Below are 21,136 nucleotides of genomic sequence, written 5' to 3'. Positions count from 1 at the left end.
GAATTTTATCTTTCACTTGAGTAATCAATGGTTGACAATCTCTATGCCACAAGCGAGACGAGACAAGGGGCACTCCTAAATACTTCACTGGGAGCATTCCGAAATTAAAATTCATGATGTTATTAATCAACATTTGATCATCAGGAGGCACATAACAGAAGAATGAGCTGCTCTTCTCAGAATTTGGCCACAAACCTGACAAACTTTTAAAATTTGAACAGACCATGGATCCCCTGCAGAGAATAGGAATAAATCATCAGAAAAGCATAAGTGAGTAATCCCCAGTTTTTCACACTTTGCATGATACTTGACATTTCCAGCCTCTGAAATTCTTTTTTTTAGTACATAGGTTAGCACCTGCATAACAATTGTGAAAAGATAAGGCGATATCGGATCGCCTTGTCTGAGCCCTTTTTCACCTTTGAAAAATCCATGTGTTTCACCATTGATAATAACTGAATAACTCGGAGAAGTAACACACTCCTTAATCCAGTGAATCAATTGATCCGGAAACCCAAATAACCTCATGGCTGAGAAAAGAAATTCCCAACTCACACTATCATACGCCTTCTTTATGTCTACTTTAAAAGCACATCTGCGATAATTTCTAAACAGCTCCTGAGTGAGAAGAATATTATCACTGATTCGTCGGCCCGAGAGGAACGCATTCTGATTATCATCAATAATGACATTAAGACAGTCTTTGATCCTGTTAGCCAGAATTTTAGAGATTCCCTTATATAAAACATTACAGAGCGTAATTGGTCTGAACTCACTCACATGGCGCGGGCATTTAACTTTAGGAATTAACGCGATTAGAGTAGCATTAACCTCTTTCAACAGCTTCCCTGTTCTGAAGAATTCCTTGACAGCCTCACACACATCAGCACCTATAATAGGCCAAGCACTTTTAAAGAATCTCGCTGAATAGCCACCCGGCCCCGAAGCTTTGTCATCCCCCATAGAAAAAAATACTTCTTTTATTTCAGCATCAGCCACCTCTTTCACCATATCAGCACACATTTCAGGAGGCACCAGATTATTAAAATAAGGCTCCAAATAATCAATACTCTCACAGTGGTCTTTCTTTCCAAGGAGATTTTGATAAAAATTAACAAATTGCGGATTCATCAAATCTCCCTCCACCTCCGTACCTTGAACATCACATATAGCCGAAATTCTATTGCAATTTCTCCGCAATTGCAAACTTTTATGAAAAAATTTTCTATTCTGATCTCCCACATTTAACCAGTGAATTTTTGATTTTTGCTTCAAATGCCGCTCTTCCTCAATAGAGGCCTCCCGATACTCTCTAGCAATTTGAGCTTCCACCCGTTTTAATTCATCATTTAACGGATCACTGGCAAGCACTAGATGAATATTTTCCAAGTTTAACTTTAAATCCTTCACTTTTGAACAAATGTTACCCGATTTTCCACGCTTCTTTCTTGAAAGTTGGTTTCAGATACTTCAATCTTTTAACTAATTGGTACATCTTGACACCCCCTGGATTATATTCCCACCCCTTCTGAACTATCTCTCTGAAATTCTTCCGATAAGCAGGAAAATTCTGAAATCTGAAGGGCCCTTTAGCAGTAGTATTATTAGAAACACTAAAATCGAGGACCACTGGACTATGATCACTGGTTTTAGGGGCCAAGAACCTAGCTTTCGCTGTCTGAAATTTATTAATAAATCCTGTATATACCAGAATACGATCTAGTTTTTTAACCACACCACTACCATGAGGACTACCGGACCAGGTGAAGTACATTCCAGAATAGTGAAGATCAAAAACCTCCACCTCCTGAACGCACTGCTGGAAATCTGCCGAGGCTGTTGAACTCACATTACCACCTGCATACTCATCATCAGTCAAAGTAGCATTAAAATCCCCCATAATTATCCACGGAGAATCCCCCACCAAATGCTTAAACATATTAATCGAATGCCACAGCTCACGCCTAGGCACATGATCATTAGCTGCATACACCGTAGAACAATAAAACTAATTTCCAGAGCTGAGCTGCTCAACGACACAGTGCATTACTTGATCCGTATCAAACAAAGAAGTAACGACGTACGCACCAGGATCCCACCCTAGAACAATACGACAATTTTTCTCACATTTTTCCACATTAGACATCCACTTCCACCGACGGAACATTTTATTAAATACAGAATTAACTCTATTTTTAGCCACACGAGTTTCTACAATGCCACACAATCCAATTTTATTCTCACGAATTAAATCAACCATGTCTTTCATTTTAAAGGATGGATTAAATCCTCTAACATTCCAGCAAGAAATATTATTCATTGATAACATTAGAAAAAGTTTCACCTTTACCCGCCTGTCCACGGCTAATCTCCATTCTGACTTCTCCATCAATATTCTCTTGGTCATCATATTCACTATTTACATCTGACATAAAGGGAATATCTGGCCGAACATGACTTCCAATAAACTGAGCCATCTCTTCTGGATCCGATTCCACCTCAGCCTCAGAATTCATCTCACAATTTTCGACCTCATTTTCTTGAGATCTATCACCATGATAATCAGCGGATTTTCAAACAGGGTTACCGTCCTGGCCAGATCTTTTAATTGGCTTCACTTTCCCCTGCGGCACTGCAACACTGACTCGTTCTAAATTATCAATGACATTGCTCGATGCCAAAACACTAATTTTATTACGCTGCACCAGACCAATATTATCTTTCGGTGGTGGCATACTTTTCACACCTGAAGATTCCCCTTTCCATTGCTGACTACCATATTTTTTCCCTTCTCCTTTCCTTTTCCAATTACCCCTGCCAACACCTCCTGCTTGATTAAAATTTCGAACATCAGCAGAATGGTTACCACCTATTTTCGCTTTTACCTTTCTCTGCACTTTAATAAAATCCTCCGATTCTCCATTCCTGGCTTTCTTGACAATACCTTCTTTATCAGCAGCCACCTGAATAGCAGCAAGAATCAAACAATCATGCACCGAATGACCAAACATCGAGCAATGGGAACACCACGAAGGTCTCCATGGATATTCAACTCGAAGGCTGACTTCAACAGGCTCCATAAAGTCATCACTAGGAATGTGAACATAAAGAGTTTCTGGGAGTTGTTTATTGGCATCCACTTCAATTAATAATTTAGCAAAGCTCAACCTACCTGTACCCTCCTTACAAACTTTCTCTGTGAGCCCATCTGCCATTAGGATGTTCCCTACACCGCTCCCAATTCGACTTAACCCTACCTTATTCCAGTATTGGAGAGGGACATTGAAATTTTTTACCCATAATGGAATTGTCTTCGGAACATCTTGAGCCAAGACAATTTGCCGATACCATCGCTGAAGAATAAAAGGCTTGCCATTCACCATGCAAACTCCTTCTTCGAGAATTCCCAATAAATCCTCTTCCGTAGCATATTTAAAGAAAAAGAACCCTTCCTCATTCATTATCACATCAGTGAGACCACAATTAGACCAACGCCTCTTGGCAGTATATTCCATCACATGAAACGCAACACGATTCTCAAAGAAGTATCCAACAAGGCAGTTTTCCCAAGCTTTCCGTCCCTGAATATCAACACTTAACGGAGGTTTAATTATAATCTTGCCATCAACAACCTCAGGACAGTGATACTCGAACTCCATACGTTTAAACGCTGTCTTTGGCTTCAGAACTTCAGTCCACGATTTCTTCAGTACAGACCCATTATTTTCCCTTTCTTGGGCCTGATCTTTTTGACTCTGCCCATCCGAACCAACTGCATTAGGGTCTCTTGAAGCACCATACACACCAGGCGCCTCATCTCCCACTACAGGCGTATCCTCTCCATGTTGTTGCTTCAACAGATCATCATCAACAATGGAGGCATCCACCAGTTCTTCATCATCACAACCCGGGTTCTGAACAAAAACAGATGAATTATCCATCTCACGAGCTGTCTTGGCAGCACGATCGAACAATGGATTATCAATCCCAGCATTATCACTTAATCGGGCTATACGTTTGTTATCCATACCAACAAATCGTGGGTTTGATTTTTTCTTCATATTTGAAGGATTTAAAGGCGGCTTCAACCCATCCTTTGTTAACAACTGAATATTAGGAGTACTAAAATTCAAATTTTTACTATCAGATCGATTGTTATGGAGAGGGGGTTTCATAATGATGCAAATTAACACGAAAATCACAGAAAAATAGCTAAAAATAGGATTTTCTAAAAAATCACCTTGAAGGTTTATTTTTAATATTTTTACAGACTAGTTTTGTTTGTAGTAGTATATATTCACTTTTTAATTTACATTTCAAAGCATCCAAATACCAAGAACTGAAGAGCAAAACACTAGAGAAAGTTAGCAAGAAATTGTAAGTTTCTGCTCTTCATTCTTCTGTAAGCAGCCAAGTATTTTTACTTGGAAGGTTCTTAATATAAAAATCTCTCAAGTGGATAAAACAATCCACCTGAAATTTTTAAGATCCTTGTTCTTTAAATTTCTGTTTTAGTTTAATTACATGCTCTCTTGTAGTTTGAATATAATCTGTTGTGCAAGAATTTATTGAAATTTTTGTAGATTGTATTCAACCCCCCCTTCCACAATCTAACTTATTGTTTACATTGTCTAAATAATAATTGGTATCAGAGCGAGGCTTCTAACATATAAGAAGTTTCAGATCCTAAAGACAATCAACAATGGGAAGAAGAGATGAAGGAGTCAAGATTCCAATGCTGGTCAAAGAACACTACTTTCATTGGAAAGTAAAATTGAGGATGCATCTTCTCTCCTTAGATCCTAGCTACATCAACTGTATTGAGAAAGGACCACATGTTCCAATTAAAATCGATACTGCCCCGAGACTTGATGGAAGTGAAGCAGAAGATGTTGAAGTGCCTAAAAATCCTTCTGAGTTTACTGAAGAAGATGAAAAAGAAGTGCACAAGGATAACAAGGCCATGAACATTCTTTTCAATGGTATTGATGATGATATGTTTGATAGTGTTATCAATTGTCCTACTGCAAAAGAAGTATGGGACACTATTCAAACTCTATGTGAAGGCACTGATCAAGTTAGGGAAAACAAAATGCAGCTTTTTGTTCAACAGTATGAGAGCTTTCATTCTTGAGAGCCTTGCCTAGAGATTGGAAACCTATGACTGTTGCTTTAAGACAAGCTCAGAATTTTAATGAATACTCCCTTGACAAACTTTATGGTATTCTTAAGACTTATGAGCTTGAAATACAGCAAGATGAAGAACTTGAAAAGAACTCCAAGTGGAAGAAAACTGTGGCTCTTGTAGCAGAAAAGGAAGAGGAAGAGGAGAAGGCATTAAAGTCTGTGATTGATGGAAAGACCTCAAGCAGCTCTGCTTGTGAAGGAAAGAAGGAAGATGGAAAAAAGAAAGGAAAAATCATTGAAGAAGATGAAGAATCTTCAGCTCAAGATGAGCTAGATGACCTTAATGAGCATCTAGCATTCCTTGCCAGAAAATTCTCCAAGCTCAAATTCAAAAGAAATGCTGTCAGCTCTAGAACATTCAACAGAGGAAATCAATCCAAACCATCTAGTATGGTTGATAGATCAAAATTCAAGTGCTTCAACTGTGGTCTACGTGGACACTTTTCTAATGAGTGCAGAAGACCTTCTGCTGAAAAGAAAGGATCCTCCTCAGAAAATATGGATTACAGAAGAAAGTATTTTGATCTTCTCAAGCAAAGCAAGGAAAAGGCATTCATAACTGAGGATGGTGACTGGGCTGCTGATGAAGGTGATTCTGACAATGAGGAGCATGTCAATCTTGCCTTGATGACAATTGGAGATGAAGTTGATTCTTCCACCACCAACAATGGACAGGTAAAAACCACCAACACATCTGATCTCACTAAGTCTGAATGCAAACAAATCATTGATGAAATGTCTAATGAAATCTATAATCTTAGAGCCTCTCTTAAATCTCTAACAAAAGAAAATGTTAGAATTAAAGGGACTAATGATTTGCTTGCTGAAAGAAATGGAAAGCTTGAAACTGAGTTAATCCAAATGGATAAAATCAAAAAAGCTTCTGAGCTTGCCAAAGATGAGTTGCTGGCTGTTCTGAAAAGAGAAGAAATTCTCAAGAAGCAATTGGAAAGGGAACAAGAGATAATTGCTAATTGGAAAGATTCTAGGATTGTTCTTGAGAACATGTGCTCCACACAAGTTCTTGAGGAATCATATAAAAGTTCCTGGAAAAAGAACAAAAAATTGTTAAATGAATCTGATTTCTTAGTGGATAGTGATCATCCATTGATAGATACTCCATCAACGGATGAAAGCTATCCATTAAAGAGTCAAACAACAGTTGATGACAACAAACTCAAGAAGTTGGATAAGAAATATGGGCCCATCAATAAGAACTTTGTGAAGGAATCTGGTAGTTCCAAGAAAATTGAGAGAGAAGGGATTGGTCACAGTGAAGAAAGAATGGAAGCTGGAAAAGGAAAGAAAAAGAGCTCTAGGAATGGAAAAGTTGGGATCAACAAAAAGAATGATTACACACCTGAAAAAAATGATGTTAGAAAAACCTGTTCTAAATGTGGTAGTGTTAATCATCTTGCTGTTAACTGCAAAATGCTCTATCTGATCATTGCATGCCTAATCCTATGATGAATGCTCACTTGTCTTATATGCCCATCTTTCCACATGCTCCCATTCAATATGCTAATATGCCTTTCATGCCTAATCCATATTTTGGTGCATTTAACATGTCTGCTATGCCCAATCATCATGATAACATAAATCATGCTTATGTAAATCAATTTCCTGTGAACTCTACAAATGTTGGTTCCTTTAACTCTGCTGTGATGCCTAAAGTTAAGAAGATTAACTCTGAGGATGAAGTTGTTTCTAAACCATCCAAATCCAAGGAAAATAACTCTTCTAAACCAAAGGTTGTGTCTAACAAAACTGGGCCCAAGACTGCTTGGGTACCAAAATCAACTTAAATTTTTTTGGATCTGTGCAGGGAGGAAGAAAGAATCTTTGGTACCTTGATAGTGGATGCTCAAGGCACATGACTGGAGATTCTACCCTGCTCAGCAAGTTTGGGGAAAGAGTTGGCCCTAGTATAACCTTTGGAGATGACATCAAAGGGTTTACTCTAGGATATGGCATGATTTCAAAAGGGAATATCATCATTGACAATGTTGCATTTGTGAAAGGGCTTAAGCACAATTTGCTTAGCATCAGTCAACTATGTGACAGAGGACATCAAGTTTGGTTCTCAACAGAAGCCTGTGTTGTCTCTGATAAGAAAGATAACAAAGTGGTTTTAACTGGAAATAGGAAGGGAAATGTCTACATAGCTGATTTCAACTCTACCAGTGCAGATTCTCTCACTTGCTTGTTCAGCAAAGCAAGTTTGGATGATAATTGGCTATGGCGTAAGAAATTATCCCACCTGAATTTCAAGGCCATGAATGATCTTGTGAGAAAAGATCTTGTTAGAGGACTGCCAAAGTTGGAATTTTCCAAGGATGGTCTCTGTGATGCTTGTCAAATTGGAAAGCAAAGAAAATCCTCTTTCAAAAGCAAACTGAAATCTTCAATTGATAGACCTCTACAGCTTCTACATATGGATTTGTTTGGACCAGTCAACATCATGTCCATCTCAAAGAAGAAATAATATTGCCTTGTGATTGTGGATGACTTTACAAGATTTACTTGGACTTATTTTCTTCATACCAAGGATGAAGCAAGTGAAATCATCATCAATCATATTAAGATAGTTGACAACATTGATCCAGGAAGGAAAGTCTCAAGGATCAGAAGTGATAATGGAACTGAGTTCAAGAACTCTATTAAGAAGAGTTTCTGTGAAGATAAAGGCATTCACCATGAGTTCTCTGCTGCAAGAACTCCTCAACAAAATGGTGTAGTTGAAAGAAAGAACAGAACTCTTATTGGAGCTGCTAGAACAATGCTTGAAGAATCAAAATTACCAACTTACTTTTGGGCTGAAGCTGTTAACACAGCATGTTACACTCAAAATATCTCTCTGATAAATCAAGCACAAGGAATGACACCCTATCAATTGTTTAAAGGGAAGAAGCCAACATTGAACTTTCTACATGTCTTTGGATGCAAGTGTTTTGTGTTAAGAAATCAAGGTGAGAATCTTGGTAAATTCGAAGCAAAAGCAGATGAAGGAATATTTGTTGGATATGATGCTGGAAAAGCCTATAGAGTCTATAACCTTAGATTAAACATTGTTATGGAATCTGTCCATGTGATGTTTGATGACAAGAAAATTCAAGGCTTAGATTAAACATTGTTTTTTCAAAATGGCCTTAAGATATATAAAACGATAAAAGATAAACAAAGATTAAGTTTTTGTGGGTGAAACTATTGATTTTATGTGTGTGTATTTGTTTCATTTGTTAATAAATTTCGAAATTTTTAAGAGAGAAAAAAAGGTGTTGCAAGATAGCTTTTAATTCTTTCTTTAATCAATTTTAATGGATATTATGATAAGTGACCTAAATGAAAGTTTTTTGAGTTTGATGACCCAATTGCAAGTTTGTAGTCAGTTGAGTGACCAAAATGCCACTTCAGCTGACTGTACATGCCACAATGGATTTATTTAAACCAAGTCATGACGCTTAGTCAGGTTTCCGTCAAATTTTTAACGGTGAGTAACGGCCAATGACCTGAATGAAAATTCTTAAGAGTATAATGATGTGACTGACAACAATATAAATCATATTATGAATAATATTTTTAATACAATTTATTTTATTTGTCTTTTTAAGACATTTTGCACCTAGTTTAAACAGAACGTATTGAATCTTGTTCAAGATTTTGTATAATTTAAACTTCCTACTATGATTAAAATTACAAACTACCTTAGATATTTCTCACGTCCTAAAAAGTTATAAGAAATTATAGTATGATATTTTTTCAGGTAGTTGTAAGATTCCATCGCAATATGACAAACAATGAAGATCATGCTCCACTAACCAGTATCATAACCCCGGTCCCCTCTTTCTCTGGGGATCAGATCGTCTTTCTCTCCGCCGTAAATACCCAAAGGTAAAGTGGTGCGTGTCCATGTATAATTGAGTAATTAGATTAAACTGATAATTAGTAATAACTAGCTAAGACCTCTGATCCGGATGATCCACCTTATGTTGCTCAGATGGTAGAATCTAGGGCTAACAAAGTAAAACTATGATGGTGCTACAGGCCCAAGGACACTGACCTTTGGAAGAAAGATGATCACCGGAAAAAGGAATTGTTTCTATCGAACCACTTTGATCCTCAAAAATCTCGATTGTATCCTAGGAAAGTGTAGCGTGCAAACTTTTCAAGAATATAAGGAGATTGAAGGTCGGCGTTCTCATTCTGATTACTACAATCGATTTGAGTATGATGCTTATAATAAAAAATTGATTGATGTCGAAGATGCTGATTGGTAAATGGTAAGCAATATGCGACTCCTAGTTACTTGTTATTTGTGTTTATATTACTCCTTTCAAAGTGTCTAATTTGCCTATTCTCAAATCTTAATTACAGGCCATGCATTTGCGGAAACCCTTAAAAACTTGATTTGTATGTCCAGTGTTACATATGCAAATCAAGGTATGGTATCCATAATTATATAAAAAAAAATTCTCTTTTATGTATCAATGTATGTGCTTTATTTTCATTTCTACCATTTCAAAAATAGAAATCTTGAGGCGCGTACATTAAACTCTTTTATTTACTTATGTTGAATGTTGAATAGATTCTATATTTTCATAAGAAGTGTGATAAGCCCGTTTCTACTTTAAATTAGTTAACACCAAGAACTATTATTTGCTCAAACGTGCATGCCCTATGATTTCAATTTTCATAGAAGTTTCTGTGTTTTGTTGATTGTGCTTTTTCATGTTCCTTGTAGGTTCCATCCATCTTGTGTCAGACTTGTTAATGTTTTCTACATTCATAATAATCAGGAGCAATCCGCGGACAAATGCTTTGAAAGGCATCTCAAGTTTCTTAAAATGTGCAAAGATATTGAAAAATGAGAAGATCCTTACATAATTAAAAATTAAGTAGTATGCCAAATTTTTGTTTCTCTCGTGGAAACTGGTTGGTTTGTTGTTCCACTCCTTTGGTTTGTTGTTCCACTCCTTATATTATTGTAACTTAATAAATTATGACTACTAATTTAAGTTTTGGAATCATATAAATTTTTAGAAAAATAAATAAATTACATTTGATATCATAGTTCTAATATAAAGCACATTATTAAGTATAATCTAATAAAAGTTTTGGATCACATATATAGAACCCTACCATATATAAAAAAAATTAAGAAAAAGATGTGAAGATTGGTAATAGAAGTTTTTTTTTTGATAAATGAGTTAATTCAATAATAAAAAGCCATATGACATCTACAAAAACAGTGGCGTCGAACAAACAAAATACAGAAACAATCACTGATCAATCCATTCTTCTTGGTAATAGAATCACGTGATTTGTTGAAGATGATATTTACACATATTTCACCACATTCGCTTCCGCCATAACCAGTTTGAGCTATCGACTGAGAATGCAATCCCCTAACAACTTTCATTACTAAATCAAGCATCGTACTCACACAAATGGTGAGAAAATAACAAAACTCACACAAACGGTGAGACAACATAAAAAACCAAGATCAAACACGAACTAAACGTGATAAGCTAGCAACTTTAGATTTGCAAATACGTAAATGAAATACTAACTAAACCAAAACAATCCCTAGATTTGGGGAACAAAACCACAAAACAGAATAACTCGGGCCACTTTAGAGAATGAAATCACCAGGAAGAATGAAAAATCCGCAGTCCCGTGAAATTGAGATCCAGGAAAAAGAAGGTGTAATCGGAAAAGGCTTTGAATCCTTAGATCCGAAAAATAAACTAATGCCAAAATTTAAGAAAAATTGGATGAATCTTACTTACCAAGAAAGATATTCAGGAAAATCACTAAATTTATTAAAAGTAAAGATCCGGTGGAAGCCCCCGCCGCGGCTGCTTGGGAGAGAGTAGAGTTTTTTTGTGGTAATAGAAGTTGATATTACATATAAAACTCTCTTCCCCCACACACATATATGATTTTGTACCGTAGCCGATTCGCATTTTTGGGCATAATATCACCAACAATACAATAATTAAAAGGTCGCGTGCATTCAGGACGTATAAGCTCATAATATATTATGAGCAAACTCATATCAAAACTCAGAAATAACTTTATTTAAGTAATATTACAACATTTTAAGTTCTTAATGCAAAAATAGTAACAACACTTTATTACTATTTAAGATTTAAAAGATGAGTTTGATCATTTGTGTAATGCACTTTGTGTTTGCAACACCCTCCACAAGTAGAATATAAGATGGATATAAATATGGTTACTTACATATATAATAATGCAGTTTCTCCTTGGGTATATATATATTCTACTTCAAGGTGTGATTATGGTCAAAGATGGTCAATTTGACCACGAATACCCAGAAGACACAAGGAGTATATTATTTCTCTATAATCCAATATTTATGTTACACGATTAGTATAACATTACTTTATTTTATTAATATTATGATTTCTTTTATAAGTTAATCTCTTAAAATTATTAAATATAAGAAAAGAAGAGAGTCTTTCATATACCAAATAGTAGCTTAAATGAAATACATATTATTGAAAATTAAATTTAAAACCTACAAGATTTTTCGAGGTAGTAAGTTATTAATATTACATAAGAGAAAAATAATATGATATTACACTTAATATAGTATGTTTTATATATGAAATAGATGCAAGAGAGAGAAAATTTTATTTGATATTTTTATAATAATTAGTAGTAAACATTAGTATTTATCAATGTGTTTGATTAATGTATAACAAATCACTTTCAACTTTAAGGAAATATAATTTTCATATAATTAAGTTTTTAATTTTACATAATGTATGTGTTTGGGTAAGTTTACTTCAAAGTCATTATTAATGAATTTGTATCTTAGCAAAAATATTGTTTGTAAAATTTAAGTTATTCAACTACAAATATCTGGATAGATAGATTTTTTAATTGAAATATAATAATTAATAAATACAACTATTTAGATACAAACGGCTCAATTTAGTAGATATAGACTTTGGGATTGGGTGCTAAGTGAAAATAAAGGTCCTTTTAACAATTCACTGTTTTCACTTTCACGGAGTCCAATTTATTCTGTACCTGTTTATCAGAATTCAAACAAACGTATGGCCTATGTGAGTGAATTTAAAGTAACCAAGATCAGCCTATAATTTCAATCTTAACCAACTAATTAATATACATTTTAGGTGTTGGGTTATACAAATTGGAGTTTAAGTAAAAATACACTTTACCAAAATTTAAAGAAAAGCCCATCAAGCCCATACACCAATCAAATAATTTCAACCTTGGCCGACCCATTGACAAAGACCCTAGTCATCTTAGTTCAAAACTGGCATAACACAATGCCGCCTCTTCTCTTCCTTCTTAATTTAGCTCACTTAATCTTAATCTTAATCTTAGGGCTCATCTTGAATTTCTTTTGCCCTCAATGTATATATTTTGGGTATACATGTAAGTACTCATTCAGTTACTCTATGTTTTACATGCTGATGTTATTTTATGTTAAATTATACTCTATGTGTGTGTAATATACTTGATTTGATCTTTAATAGCTTTAATTTCATTCTTAGATCGTATGATCTTAGAAATCAAATTATGTTTTGTTATTAGAGATGCACCTTGCATCAATAGTGGGTTATTTTAGAAAGGAACATTTTTTCCATAAAATTTCCTTATATTTACAATTTTGAACTAATTTTCCTATAATTCATTTTAATTTTATCTAGTATTTTGAAAGGATATAATATTAGAGGAGATTTAACTTTGATGATACTTCTTCTCTTATAGAAATCTCAAGGACCATAGAAGTGACTCCGTGGATCCTCGATCAAATATTTTACAACCTTCATATGAAGGTAATTGAGATACAAGGTATGTATTTCTATATTTTTTTAATTTTTTTGGTGATATGTTATTTTATTTTGTAAGTGCATATTATATATATATATATATATATATATATATATATATATATATAGTCATGCTCCAGTGAGAACCAATATTATGGTAAGATATGAGATCTAATCTCAGCCAGTCATTTAAATACATTATATTCATCTCTCACTATTAATTTAATATTTTAATATTTCACCATCTTCTAATTCAACTACCTTTCACCTTCAACCACCTCTGACCATCACCACCACCTCCGGCGACCACCAGAAAATCACCACCGGCAAATATAAAATCATCATCGGAAAACTAAAAATCACCGCCAGAAAATCAAAATCAACATCAGAAAATTAAAATCACCACCCCCCACCATCTACAAACCACCATCACCACCCCCAAATCCAAAAACCCACCAATTACAAAATAAAATCACCTTCGAAAAAATCAAAAACACCACCAAAAAAAATGAAAACTACCAAATCGAACCACATACAATTACATTGTCACCGTCAAACAAAAAATCACCACTAGAAAATGAAAAATCATAGCTTGCAAACGCAAAATCACCCTTAAAAACAAAAATCACTGGACCTTGTCACTACCTCTACCTATCAAATCCAACAACTGTTACCACCATCAAAAGACCCTCTACTGTCTAAAAAATCATCGATTACAACCCAAAAATTACCTTAAAATTAACATAAATCAATCAAAAGTGGAAGAAATGAAATGAGCGAAAAGAGTTGTTCATATGTATACTGTGTGTATTGTTCGTCAAGGGAGGGGGAGATACAGGAGACGATGTGATGATGTGTGTGTGTCTGCCGGCGATGGCGATTGAGCCGCCGCGGCGCTTCGCGATTGTGACGGAGCTCGCGACGTATATATGAGACTGAGAGAGAGAGAGAGAGAGAGGGAGGGAGAGATCCGGTGTTCGAGAGAGCGGGAGTGGGTGCGTCTGTGTGTGATGGTGGTGAGTGGATGGTGATGATGTTCGAGAGAAAGAGAGAAGACAGTGGGGTTAGCGTAGTGGGTGGGTGGGTTATAATTGTGTGGTTATGATTTAATTTGGGGACAAGAATGTGTGGATGAGATTAGATCTCATATCTCATATTATTTGGGATCTCATTTGAGCAATTGCATATATATATATATATATATATATATATATATATACACATATATATATATATATATATATATATATATATATATATATATATATATTATCACTTTAATACAAACCAAATTAGCCTACAAACTAAAAACCGTCTCTGATAAATTTTTTAATTATCACTATTTTTAACTATAGAAATTACTAATTTATACATCACAAATCAGTAATTTATATAAACATATCTGACGAATATAAATATATATACATATATATATATATATATATATATATATATATATATATAACGTATATAATCATTATCTTCACACTAGTACAATTAGGGATCTCCTATCACCATTACCAACACTTTTTATCACTAGCCACCACCGGCTATCATCACTAATCCGGTGCTTACCTCCATAACTTACCATAATTAGCGACTAGTTGTTGTCAGTGTAGATCATTAATAATCGACAACTATTAATTAAGATAAGTAGATTTTCTCAAATAAAATTGCAGATTTTATTATATAATGAAGTGATTAATACTGTATAAACTAGTGATTAAATTAGGTGCAAAATGTGCTAAAAAGGCAAATAAAATAAACTATATTAAAAAATATATTCATCATGTGATTTGTATTGTCTTCTTAGCTAGTTGTGATAAATATGACATGAAAAGTTTGTTGAGTATAACTTGTACCTTACATAGAAAATAGTTTTAGTGATTAAATACAAACCAAACCTTAAATACAAACTAAAAACCTATTTCAATATCACTATCTACAACTAATCAATCACTAGTTTATACTGTATTAATCACTTTTTTATATAATAAAATCTACAAATTTATTTTGCATATTTGAGAAAATCTATTATCTTAATTATTAGTTGTCCATTATTAATGACCGACAATGACAACAGGAGGTTCATGATAGTAGTAAGTGATGATAGGAGGCATGTGATTGTGCTAACTAGTCGCTAATTATGGTAAGTTATGGTGGTAAGCAACGGTGACTATTACTGATGGTAGCTAATGGTGCCTAGTGATAAAAAGTGTTGGTACCACATGATTTTATACATTATATATATGTATATGTATATATTTATATTTGTAAGATATGTTTTATATAAATTAGTTATTTGTGATGTACAAATTAGTGATTTCAATAGTAAAAAATAGTGATAAAAAATTGATAAAAAACAGGCTAATTTGGTTTGTATTGAAGTAAGACTCTACATATATATATATAATAAGTACTTACAAAATAAAATAACACATCACCAAAAAAATTAAAAAATATATATAAAAATACATACCTTGTATATCAATTACCTTCATATGAAGGTTGTAAAATATTTGATCCAGGATCCACTAAGTGATCACTTCTATGATCCTTAAGATTTCTATAAGAGAAGAAATATCAGCAATGTTAAATCTCCTTTAGTATTATATCCTTTTAAAATACTAGATAAAATTAAAATGAATTTTAGGAAAATTAGTCCAAATTGTAAATAAAAGGAAATTTCATGGAAAAAAATGTTGCATTCTAAAATAACCCACAATTGATACAAGGTGCAACTCTAGTAACAAAACATAATTTGATTTCTAAGAGCCTAGCTCTAAGAATGAAATTAAAGCTATTACTGATCAAATCAATATCAAATAGATTACACGCACATAAAAGTATAATTTAACATCAAAATAATATTAGCATGTAAAACATGGAGTAATTGAATGAGTACTTACATGTGTACCCAAAATATATACATTGAGGTTGAAAGAAATTCAAGATGAGCCCTAAGATTAAGATTAAGTGAGCTAAATTAAGAGGGAAGAGAAGAGGCGGCGCTGTGTTAGGCCAGTTTTGAAATAATATGACTATGGTGGGTCGGCCAAGGTTAAAATTATATGACTGGTGTATAGGCTAGATGGGCTTTTTTTTAAATTTTGGTAAATTGAATTTTTACTTAAACTCCAACTTGTATAGCCCAACACCTAATATATTAATTAGCTGGTTAAGATTGAAATTATAGGTCGGGTCATGATTACGTTTAAATTCACTCATATGGTCATAAGTTGGTTTGAATTCTGATGAACTTGTTCGGCATGAATTGGACTTGGTGAAAGTGAAAACAGTGAATTGTTAAATAAACTTATAATGAACCTTTATTTTCACTTAGCACCCAATCCCAAAGTCTATATCTACTAAATTGAGTAGTTTGTATTTAAATAGCTCTATTTATTAATTATTATATTTCAATTAAAAAAACTATCCATCCAGATCTTTGTAGTTGAATAACTTAAATTTTACAAAAATATTTTTGCTAAGATATAAATTCATTAAAAATCATTTTAAAGTAAATTTACCCGGACACATAAATAATGTATAATGAATGACTTAATTATATGACAATTATATTTCCTTAAAGTTAAAAGTGATTTGTTATACATTAATCAAACACATTGGTAAATACTAATGTTTACTACTAATTATTACAAAAAGATCAAATAACTTTTTCTTTGTCTTGCATCTATTTCATATAAAACATACTATATTAAGTGTAATATAATTTTTTTTTTCTCTTATGTAATATTACTAACAAGAAAAATCTTGTAGGTTTTAAATTTAATTTTCAATAATATGTATTTCATTTAAGCTACTATTTGGAATATAAAAGAATCTTCTTTTCTTATATTTAATAATTTTAACAGATTAACTTAAAAAAGAACCATAATGTTAATAAAATAAAGTAATATTATACTAATTGGGTAACCTAAATATTGGATTATAGAGAAATAATATACTACTTCTGTCTTATTGGTATTCATGGTCAAATTGACCATCTTTGACCATAATCACACCTTAAAGTAGAATATATATATACCTAAGGAGAAACTGTATTATTTATATTTTTAAGTATTCATATTTATATCCACCTTATATTCTACTTGTCCAGGGTGTGGTGAATGACAAAGTGCATTACATAAATGATCAAACTCTTCTTTTAGACCTTAAATAGTAATAAAGTCTTGTTACTATTTTTGTATTAAGGACTTAAAATGTTGTAATATTACTTAAATAAAGTTATTTTTGAGTTTTGATATGAGTCTGCTCATACTATATTATACTAGCCTATATGTTGTGGAATGCACACGGCCTTTTAATTATTTATAAATTTTTATTTTTGATATATTTAAAATGATGAAAAATGGGAATGGGCTTGGTGCTTGTTTAGTAGCATTATTGTATTGTTGCTTTCTTTAGTATGATCAGTTTTTTTTGAGCCCAAAAATGGGAATGGGCTAAGGTACAAAATCATATATATGTGTGTGTGGGAGGAGGATTTTATATGAAATATCAACTTCTGTTTAGATATCTTTGCACATTCTAGTAACTTGAGATGCCTTTCAAAGCGTTTTCTGGCAGCTTGCTCATGAGTATTATGAAAGTAGAACACCCTAAGCCCAACAAGTCTGACCTTGCTAGGAGCGTTCTTGCAGTTATCACAAAATATAATACACGAACTCTTTGCAACACTGTTGGCACAAGATGGATGGGATGGAACCTACCACGAACATGGAATGCACAATCAACACAACACAGAAACTTCTATGAGAGTTAAAATCACAGGGCATTGACGTTTAAGCAAATAATAGTTCTTATTGAGTTAACCAACTTATAGTTGAAAAGGGCTTATCACACTTCTTATGAAAATATAGAATCTATTCAACATTCAACATGAGTAAATAAAAGAGTTTCATGTATGCACCTCAAGATTTCCATTTTTAAAATGCTGGAAATGAAAACAAAGCACATACGTTGATACATAAAACAACAATTGTTTTTATAATTATGGATACTATACCTTGATTTGCATGTGTAACATTGGACATACAAATCCGGATTGTAACGATTCCCGCAAATGCACAGCCCTCAATTAAGATTTAAGAATAGGCAAATTAGACACTTTGAAAGGAGTAATATTAACACAAATAACAAGTAACTAGGAGTCACATATGGCTTACCAAGCGGCATCTTCGACATCAATTAATTTTTTATTATAAGCATCATACTCAAACCAACTTTAGCAATCAGAATCAGAACGCCGACCTCCAATCCCGATATATTCTTGGAAAGTGTGCACGGTACACTTTCCTAGGATACAATCTAGACTTTGAGGATCAAAGTGGTTCGATAGAAATAATTCCTTTTTCCTTCCTTTTTCCCGTGATTGTCTTTGTTCCAAAGGCCAGTGTCTTGGGGCCTGTAGTACCATCTTACTTTTACTTTGTTAGCCTAGATTCTACAATGTGAGCAACATAAGGTGGATCATCCGGATTAGAGGCCCTAAGAAGCACACAATTTCCATCTTCAGAACATCAAAATTATAGACAATTAGAAATAGACAATACCAAATCCACTCATACAAAAAGGAAAGTGTGATTGTCATCCCCTAAACATCTATGTGTGGTAACATACTTAAGGGGTGATATGTTTTCTTCTTAATGCTTTTAGATGAACTTATATTAATGTATCCCACTAAGATTGTTTTAAAAAATCTAAAGTTTAAAAAGTGTATAGTTCATATCATGTTCAATCAATAAATATTGCAATGGTTTATTCATGTACCTTACGGTGAGTAGTTATATAATTTGGATGGATACTAAGAGATATTTTTTTCTTATGTTTATAGGGGGTTTCACACAAGGAAGTTGGAAAGAATAAAGATGAAATAGAAGAACATATCTGTCCAAATTGTAAATAGATATGTTGAAAAGAAAATTTGTAAATGGACATTAGGTGACGGACAAGCATACAAGTGAGCATCAAGGGTTGAGCCTCAAAGTCATGCTCCTTGAGGGAACACTTCATGACAAATAAGGACCTTGAGAATGGGTGTTGAAAGATGGTGGGTTATATATATAAAGTTTTTTTCTATTTTAATTTTCTTTACTACCTCTTAATGACTTTCTATAAAAGGATCATAATAATATATAACATAATTATTAGGTTTTTTAAGAGATATAACATAATTATTAGGCTTTATAGAGAGATATTGTGTATTTTGTATGGAGAAATGTAAATACCTTTCAGGAGAGATTAAGCAAGGATTGAAAGGATTTGTTTGAAAATTGTAAAGATATTTTTGAGTTATAATTTCTAAACTCTAAGTTGTAGAGATATGTATTATTTGTGTGATTTCATTGTTTTAGAGATGGGATGATGACATTAGTCAAATATTTTCAGACATTAGTGAATTCTAGTTTTATAATTTAGTTTTCTATTTAGTTGGTAAACTCTACAATATAGTGATCATTCTTAGGATATTACAATGATTTATAGATCTTATAAACCAAGTAAAAATTTATTATATCATAACATGAGCAATAAAAATAATAAAATCATAATTAAACACTAGATAAATACATAGAGTTATTACCATTATAATGAGGACTATTATGTTTGCATAGCATCGATTGTGCGACAGGGGCCACAGAGTCATGTGACAGAGCTTCTTTTCTTACCCTTCACATCCCCCACATCTTGTACCTCTTTTCTTTTGCTGATCATAACTGTAGAATATCAAAAGTAAATTTTAGCAAGATCTGGTGCAATTAGAAATCAAAAACGAAAACTCAGTATAAATTCGAAAACTAAAATTGGAATCAATTGGAAGAAAACATATGAGTACTCGCTAATTATTAGTTCAATCTAATTACTCGATTATACATGAACACACACCACTTTGCCTTTAGATATTTACAACAGAGAAAACACTACCGTATCTTGAGAGAAAGAGGAAATATTGGGGGGGGGGGGGTGGTTATGATACTGGTGTATAAACATAAAATTAGTTCAATCTAATTACTCGATTATCCATGGACACACACCACCTTACCTTTGTGTATTTACTGCGGAGAGAGACTACCGAATCGCGAGAGAAAGAGGAAATAGGGGGGGGTTGTTTAGATTTTTCAATTATTGAAGAGACTAAAAATATATAGTCAAGTACTCATCAGGCGATATGATCTATGAGGCGATAATATCTATGAGGCAATAAGATCTAAGAATATTTGTCGGTATGCATCTACAAGAGATAAAGGCTGCCGATGGCCATGGCAATGTCTGTGTGCGTCTACACGAGATGCAAATGCATCTGTGTGCGTCTACACGAGATGCAAATGCATGTATGTGTGTACTTTTGGCAATGTCTGTGTGCGTCTACACGAGATGCAAATGCATGTGTGTTTGTGGGAGCAATATAAAGTGTCCAAGAATCTGTAAAAGAAATTTTTATCTATCTTTTCATTCATTTTTAACTCACGTGCTTAGGTGGAATTGACAAAAGTACACACATTGAGCAACATTTAATTAAATAGAATTGTCAATGTAGAATTTTTATTTAGTTAGAATATTACAAAGGCATGAACTCTCAAAATGCATGTTAACAAAATGCACTTTTTCTTTAATTTACAACCACCTGCAAACTCCAATCTCTTTGTTACAATCCCATTTGGAAGTTAAAGATTTTGGGCAAACATAGAGGTTTAAGGTGTTTTAGAGGTTTGACGACTAGAATTCCCGAATGTTAGTGTTTGGTAGTTATAAGAGGATTGTAATAGATGTTTGGATCCAAAAAGCTAATTTTGAAAAAGCTACTTTGAGGAGCTTTTTGGGTTAGAGGTTTTGGTTTGTGTCAAAAAAAACTAATCTGTCGGCTATTTACCAAATAGTTTACGAGAAACACCTTAGAGGGCCTATGTATGAGTATAGTTTACAACACCTTAGACTTTTTCATGACATAGTGTTCTATCTTTTAACCTTTACAAATTTACAAATACAACCCCACAAAATTTGACATTATATATGTGCGTAGACGAGTTAAGTTCTATGAAGATCTTGGACATGGCAAAGAAAATATTGAAAAATATATTCTTCTGTGAAATATGTTT

The 21,136-nt window shown here is 33.4% G+C and overlaps 1 protein-coding gene across 1 annotated transcript; it reads right to left on the bottom strand.

The window, feature by feature from the left end:
- Positions 1-241: 241 nt before the first annotated feature.
- Positions 242-4,148, bottom strand: LOC135149184 (uncharacterized). The gene has a single exon (XM_064084177.1). It carries the CDS (start codon positions 4,059-4,061, stop codon positions 2,574-2,576), a length of 1,488 nt encoding a protein of 495 aa, XP_063940247.1. The 5' UTR covers positions 4,062-4,148; the 3' UTR covers positions 242-2,573.
- Positions 4,149-21,136: the final 16,988 nt, after the last annotated feature.

The sequence above is a fragment of the Daucus carota genome, chromosome 9 (genome assembly GCF_001625215.2).
Source record: "Daucus carota subsp. sativus chromosome 9, DH1 v3.0, whole genome shotgun sequence".
NCBI classification, from domain to species: domain Eukaryota; kingdom Viridiplantae; phylum Streptophyta; class Magnoliopsida; order Apiales; family Apiaceae; genus Daucus; species Daucus carota.
The sequence above is the reverse complement of the archived record's forward strand: the minus strand, read 5'-3'. Positions and strand labels throughout refer to the sequence as shown.

Excerpts from the sequence above, each read along its gene's own strand:
- LOC135149184 (XM_064084177.1), bottom strand. The coding sequence starts at position 4,061 with ATGAAGAAAAAATCAAACCCACGATTTGTTGGTATGGATAACAAACGT.